This window comes from Adiantum capillus-veneris, chromosome 25, assembly GCF_014529385.1.
Source record: "Adiantum capillus-veneris isolate H3 chromosome 25, ASM1452938v2, whole genome shotgun sequence".
In the NCBI taxonomy this organism is placed as follows: domain Eukaryota; kingdom Viridiplantae; phylum Streptophyta; class Polypodiopsida; order Polypodiales; family Pteridaceae; genus Adiantum; species Adiantum capillus-veneris.
In genome coordinates this window covers 103,203,704-103,211,230 of record NC_140955.1, presented here as the reverse complement: position 1 = coordinate 103,211,230, position 7,527 = coordinate 103,203,704, and the positions used below count along the sequence as shown (strand labels likewise).

General features: G+C 44.4%; 1 protein-coding gene across 1 annotated transcript; it reads right to left on the bottom strand.

Annotated features, from left to right (window-relative positions):
* Nucleotides 1–516: 516 nt before the first annotated feature.
* Nucleotides 517–2,313, bottom strand: LOC147425411 (uncharacterized). Its single transcript, XM_086499637.1, has 2 exons — nt 762–2,313; nt 517–666 (listed from the first exon to the last, which is right to left on the bottom strand). Exon 1 carries the CDS (start codon nt 2,010–2,012, stop codon nt 1,101–1,103), a length of 912 nt encoding a protein of 303 aa, XP_086355763.1. The 5' UTR covers nt 2,013–2,313; the 3' UTR covers nt 517–666; nt 762–1,100.
* Nucleotides 2,314–7,527: the final 5,214 nt, after the last annotated feature.

The following is a 7,527-nucleotide window of genomic DNA, read 5'->3' as shown; positions in this document are numbered from 1 at the left end:
ATCTCTGGCATTAAAACTGAAATGTGACACACTCGTTAAACTCAAATCCTATCAATGATCTTTGCTTTATTGATAAAAAGTTTCCTTTGCCCCAACTTTCAAAGATGAGATGTATAACATAGCAAGAATGGTTGTAATTACACCAAGGAAAATAACCTCTTTTACCACCAAGCCTTATCCTAAGAACCAAAAATGAAACATGCGTTCAGTGAAGAAATTTTCATTCGAATGTACCGAATCAAATGGTTCACTTTATTCCTGTACGACAACAAAATCAGAACACAATGGCTAAAATGCAGCTATGAATGCATGCAAAACATAAATTGGAAAACATCTTCTCAAAAAATTCAGAGTACCCATGTGGGCCAATGCAAAAGAACACCTTGAAAACAAGGATTTAACCCACCAACACAAGTTTACGAGGTACGCTACTTGATGACTAAGCTTATGCTCACCGGCAATTTGCACAAACAAAACTGTCCCCCCCCCCCCCCCCCCCCCCCCCAAAAGATTGAATCAAACAAAACACATTATACATGAATAATATTGGTTGCAAAGGACAGCTTATGGTATGCTCCCGTTGTTCACTTTCGTGCATAACATGCATTTCCCTTTAAAAGCTCAAAACATTTCACAAATATACAACCTTCGCAGACGAGGGTGCCCCTGCAAGGCAGACCCAGTATCAGTGAGGACTATCAACAACAAGATTAACCTCTCTCATTGGCCTCCATAGCCTTAGAAGCACAAATGGAACATACCTCAAAAGTCTCCCATCCTTGAAGCTGTGTACATTTTGCACATGGTACAGTTGCACTAGTGATAATCTCTCTTTGAACAGGGGAGAAAGCAGTATTGTCAAGCCTGCACACAAATATCTGAAAAAACCTTTCTGAAGCCTTACATGTCTTGCACGATCTGCATGTGAGGAAAACTCTTCTATGTGGCATACTAGCCTATGAAGCTGCTGCCTTCGCTTCAGCACGCCATGTAGAAAATTGATTTTGAGAGGCTTAAAAACTGTCTGCCAATGGGACTGCAGCCTTGGACATGTTTCTGCTACCATTGGCAACTCTTTAGGGTAGCAAAAATGCAGAACTCTAATCACTCTTCCATGCATAAAGCAGCAGGGAGAACCCCGAGCTCTCCGTACTTTTCAAAGAAGAAGATGAGCTCGATGCATGCTGCCACTGAAGGAGAGAACTAGTCGCCAGGCTTGACCATGACTTGTCTGCTGCCGTACTTGTTTGAAACATGAACACCGCGTGCCCGTCACTGGGGCTAAAGAGCCAATTATGCACATCCCAAAACAGCTCAATTGGGCATCCATCGACTAATATGGTCTGATTTCCTCGAAACTTCCATATCAACCTCTTCACATGGAGTACAAGCTGCTTATCAACTCTTACGCACAATCTAGGATCTTTCCCTCTAGTGTTGCACTCTATGAGTATGTCGTGCGTGGGCCCATTTTCACTAAACTGAGCCTTGGTGGCATAAAGACGTCGGCCGAATATATGCTCCCTTCTTGAAATCATGATGGTATCAGAAGATACTGATTTTGCATGTGTTTTCCCATAAGCATCTTCTGTCATGTCCCCCAGCAAGAGGACAATTTCCTGGTCATGTACAAGAGCAAAGAAAAAATCCTTTACGGGCTCAGGACCAGCCGTATACATTGCACTTGCTAAATCCCAAACCACGCTCACTGAAAAGTTACGGGTGATTTCGAGCACTTTACTGCCTTTTTTCTTGCTGAAGAGCCATGGTTTTGTGTCAACTAGATTATACGCAGGTGCACCCTCACAAAGTGCAGTTTCCTGCACATTCAGAGAAAGCCCAAGTCCCACCAGAGTCTTGCACCATGTGATTGTAACCAAGGGCGACATGCTTGCCATCTTGATTCGGTACAAGCATGTTACCATGTTCTCTGTAGTGTGCACACTTCCACAAGTGAATGAGTCGGCAACTTGCAAGCCATACTCACCGAAACAGAACGGCAAATCAAACATTTCACTGGATATAAGGCTTTGCCCTTACGTTTGATGGTCTACTGCACCATACTTAACAAAACACAACGGCATGTCAAAACATTTCTTTCATTCTCAGCTCTCACCTTTTGATGGTCTACCTGCTTGAAGCACTTGTCGGAAGCATGGCACCGCTATTCCGTCGAGAAGTAGGGAGCCACTATTCTGTTAAAAGCATAGAGCCGCTATTGCTGAAGCGTAGCTGACATTTTGGCTCCACCATCAACAAGATAGGCCTGCAAAGCTACTCACTGATAGGGGAGAGAATTTGCATCAGAGAAACTACAGCCTGTGTCTCTCAAATGTGTAAGGAGAGCTAAGGAAGGCAAAAGTGCAGGGAAATGAAACCGTGTGTACACTAGTGTATGTATAAGAGACGCAAAGGAAGGAGAAAGTGCAGGGAAATGAAAACCCACCTGAGCAAAAGGCCTCCGTGTGTGTGTGTGCGTGTGTGTGTGTGGAGTAAAAGAGGGATGCTTAGACGATATGCAAAGGACTACCTAGATTGTATCCAAATTCAGACGCATAACAAAGAGCCTGCAGCAACGCTCTTTTCTGTTGCTGAGGACAAAGGAAAGGACTAACAGGAGCCAGGAAGACGGTGGGGCGCTGCAAAAGCGGGGCGATAAGGGGTACCTTCGTGGAGGGGGGCTGTAGATGGCAGCGAGGCTGTATGTGCGCCTGTGTGGGCTCCTAGCCGAAATGTGTGTGTGTGTGTGTGTGTGTGAGAGAGAGAGAGAGAGAGAGAGAGAGACAGAGAGAGAGAGAGAGAGAGGGGGGTGGTATGGAGCAGCTCTTCCTCTAATTAGAAGCTAGGACAGGTCACAGGGCCCCCAACAAGAAAAGCGAAAGCCAAAAGGAATTTGCCTTCCTCGATTTCTACCCACCATGGCACCATCATTACGATTCATGATTTATGATCACTGATGATATCTCTCCCTCACTGTCATCATGCCCCCTACTCCCTTTCCATTTATGATGTTCAGATCAAACCAGGCAAGACCTTCCTCTGCCAGTCAATAGTCTTACCCACAGTATAATTCTAACAGAATGAGCCTCAGAGGGCTCAGCACTATCTCACACGGGCATGGGCATGAGGGGATCAATGGCCTACGCTTAATTCTTGGAGCGCAAGAATCGTGGGCTGTCGATCTTGCATTGTGTCCCGAATTTACCAATTTTCTCGAATTTACACAGCGACAGGTTCATCATTAACGGACCCTTCTCTCTATGCTTTCCACAAGCACGTGCAGGCAAGGTAGTTAAGGTGGTAGGCTTGCAAAGGGGATGTCCTCGGTTCGAATCCAGGGGAGGAAGGGAGGGGGCTGGCCTGAATTTACAATTTTTGATGCACCCGAGTTAACCTATTTTCTCGAATTTACACAAAGTGCATCTGACGGCCCAGATCGCACCCAATCCCCAAAATGGGCATGGGTCATTGATCCCCTCCTTCCCAGGCCCGTGTGAGATAATGAGGAGGAGAGGGCTACCTAGAGCGTGGTCGCATGAGAGCACTAGCCTGCTCGTCAGCCAATCATCAATAAGTCAAGAAGAGAGAGAATGTGCTCATCATGTGAGTCACATCATCTCAAAGGCGCACGAGGTCAGATATCTTCTCTCGTAAACAATAAAATATGCACTTATTGCCTCGAATTCACCAAGGTTTGCACGAGATAGGAGCAGTCGCCCTGCTCCTATACTCTCTTTTCCAACCCTCCCTGTGAGAAGTTGGCCTGCTACATTTTTCCAGTCATTGTATTTCTCCTTGACCGGGTGACCAGGCAGTATGGTTGTGAAATACGATGATGCGACTAGGGCACCCCCCCCATACACTAGCAAAAGGGCCATGGAGAAAAGAGGGCCCTTCTCCTATGCTCAAGCAACAACGAATAAAAAATGACACATGATCTGAAAACCACCCCCTCCAACATGTTTAAAGGGGTGCTTCACAAATGTGGGGGGTGGTTGAGCAGCAAGAGAGCTGTTAAATGCCAACCAACAAGTTTGTGATGTTGTTTGCTACAACTACGCAAGCTGCAGTTCAAGGGCCCTCCACATGTCCCGTTAATGGGCTTATGGGGGAGCTCTCTTTGTTATCCATTATACTAAGGCCCTTGTCACACATGGTCGGTGATCATGTGTGATGTGCTCTTTCTTGGGAAGGCAATCAAAAGAGATGTTTATATTTGTGGGCGGATGAACAAGCGTTACATTCATTCTAGTGCACCACTTAGCGCATGGAACACTAAGTTCAACAAGGATTGGATGAGGAGAGGGGGTCGTCCAGAGGAGGGCTCTACAGACCATGAGGTGGCTGCCATGCAAGTTTGCAACAATATGACCATCACTATGTGTGACAAGGAGAGCTCATAGTGGCACTATTGATTGGCCCAGTCAGAGTGAGACTCGTCCTTCCGAGTGCATCTCATAGGGACCTAAGGCCCACTAGCTAATGCGTGCAACTATGCCTCCACGATGGTCACACAAGAGCATTCTAGGGGAGGGGAGCCCACGTGACTAAAGATGACGGGGTCTTCAATGAAGACCCTGTCATGGGATCCACGGCAGGCAGAGCAAACACGAATCTCGAGGATGATTGACGTCTAACAAAAAAGCAACGTCCTTATAAAGGACACTCATGCAGAGAAAAGTAAACGAAGATAGAAAAAGTAAATTCGGACACATTCATTTAAAATCGAACGGTCAAACCTACCTCGCATTTTGCAATCACCATGGATCTCATGACGGGGTCCTCATTCAAGACCCCTTGTTCCTTAGTCTTAGGGAGAAGAGCCAATAAAAGTATGGAGCCAAAAGACCCAAAAACTAGGATAGGATTTGAATAAATCCATGGTATCTTCTTCAATATTTGAATACTTGATGAGTTAGACATTTTGTCCTTAAAGAGCTTCACATGGTATCTTTTGGCTTTATTTTGATTCTAAATCATGGAATATCATACACGAGTGGAATCTAGAAGACTTGAATTTCCTTAAATTGACCCATAAGATTTGAGCATACTTAAATCGACTCCTCTACCCTACATGCACTTGGGGGTGAAAAGCATATGTGGCACGTTGGTCGAGAAAATCATAGAGTGAAACGTGTTGTCAGTGGGTCCCCATCTATGCGCATGACTTGTAACAACTAAACCACATCTCTACAACAAAGACTTTTGAATTTCTTCGATAGGGACCTAAGGCCCACTATGCTTATGCGTGAAACTATGCCTTCATGGTCGTCAAGTGAGCACATTCTAGGGTAGAGGAGCCAATAAAAGAACACGGCCAAAGCTAGGATAGGGTTTGATTAAACCCGTGTATTTTTTTCATTATTTGAATACTCGATGAGGTAGATTGGATTTCCTTAAATTGGTCCGTACGATTTGTCGTACTTAAACCGGCTTCTCCACCCTATCAACGCTTGAGGGTCAAAAGTTTACATGGCACGTTGGCTAAGATAATCATAGCGTGAAATGTGTTGTCATTGGGTCCCCATCTTTGTGTGTGACATGTATCAATTGGACCATGTCTCTACAGTAGAGACTTGAATTACATTGGATAGTCATTAAAGTTTGACCCAATCTTTGTCTGATGCTTCACCAGCTACATGTGCAACTATGCAACATTGCCAGACCTACTTTATAGCTCTACTATGCACGCTCCTTTTCCTCTCATGACCACGATTGCAGCATAGCTATCACAAAAAGTTAGTGATAACTATACGTCACGTGACCATCACCAAACGTCCACTCAAAGCCTTGACTTGGCACACCATCTTCTTCTTTTTTACCACACTCTCTAAGAGTTGTGCTCAAATTTTGCAATTTACATGTGACACAAGAGGAATCATGGCTTATATTCCAAATTCCAACCTGAGATCAAGTTAACATCCTAAAATACAACATTTATGCTCACATTTAAGGCATGACAAGGTAAATAGGCGATACGATTATGATGCTTGTTTAGCATGGGTCTCATTCATGTGAAAAGCGATCAAAACCACAGGACCCTGATTGAAGAAGACTTGCCAAGAGTGCCTGATGCATCTAGGAGATGAAGTAGAGCAACTGACAAAGAAAAAGCACAAAGGGACTACGTCTGAAGTTGAGCACAAAAGGTGGCTAGAAGCTAAATCTGACTTGGCTGATCATCAGATGGAGGAACTCAGAAAGCTTAGGCTATTGTCTAGGGAAACCTACCTCCAGCCCGAGCAGCCAATCAAGAGCATTTTTTTACAGCCTTAAAAGTTAGGAGAGGTTGAGGCCTTATCCATGCTCTAAATGATGGGGAGGGGAATGAAGTGAAGTACCAAGATGAAATGGCCAAGCTAATGCTTGATCACCTTTGCCAGATCATAGGTCAGTCTCAAGGAAAGTGGATGAAGGCATAATTAATCTTTTGAGGAGCGTCAAGGTAACGATATCGCACTCCGAAGTCAATCTCGTGGAGAAGGACTTTATTGAGGAGGAATGCTTCTATGTGCTAAGGGCTTTAGGTAAAGAGAAGTCCCTAGGTGGGATGGGCTGACTACAAAAAAATTTCATTGAAGTTTGGGACGGTCTCAAGTCCCCCATTACGAAAATAGCCAACTGAGCATTGCTTAATAAAATCCTTGACTCAAGTATTAAAAGGGGTCTCATTAAATTAATTTCAAAGCAAGTCAACTGCTCGCAATTGAAACACTAGTGACCTATACCCATGATGTCAATGGCCTACAAGATTATCGCCAAGACCGTTGCCCTCAAGTTGTCTCCCATTCTGGATAAACCCATTACTCCTCATCAACACGACTTCATAAAAGGAAGCTCTATATATGATAATATCGTGACTTCCATGGTTGGCATTGAGTACGCAGCATCCACCAAAAAGGAGTGTACTCTATTGCAACTTGATCTAGGCAAGGCTTATGATAGGATTACTTGGTCGTTCATTGAGGAGATCATGAAATCTCTGGGATTTGGGCCTCAATTGTGTCGGCTCATCCTCACTCTCAGTGCTGCTAGAGTCACTCTGAGCTGCGTTTTAATGATAGAATTGTGGGCGACAAAAGATCAATCAAGCAAGGATGCCTGCATCTGCTAGTTACCATGCTGGAATGTAGTGCTGAGAGAATGGAGATCCAAGGGCTATCCTTGTCAAACAAGGACTAGCTCCTTGCAAATCTCTTTGCAAATGATTCCCTGCTTTTCCTCAAAGCCTAGCTGCACGTTGTTTGAAGGGATTTGGAGATTGTACAGACGTTTGCCTTAGCCTCTGGATCAAAATAAAGTATTGAAAATCTAGATTGATGTCACTCTTTGAAAATGACTCTTTTGATCCATCTATGTAGACCAGAGAGATAGCTCTAACGGGAAGGTCTTTTGCCACCTTGGTGCTCCATTGGAGGTTGATGTGACACATAAGCAAAGATTCCAATGGGTTATGGACAAGATTAGAAACAAGATGAGAAGGTGGGAATATCTGTTACTTCCCTTCCCAAGCAGGGTTAAAGTGAT

What these genes read in the sequence shown, in the direction of transcription:
- LOC147425411 (XM_086499637.1), bottom strand. Translation starts at nt 2,012, where the DNA reads ATGTTTGATTTGCCGTTCTGTTTCGGTGAGTATGGCTTGCAAGTTGCC.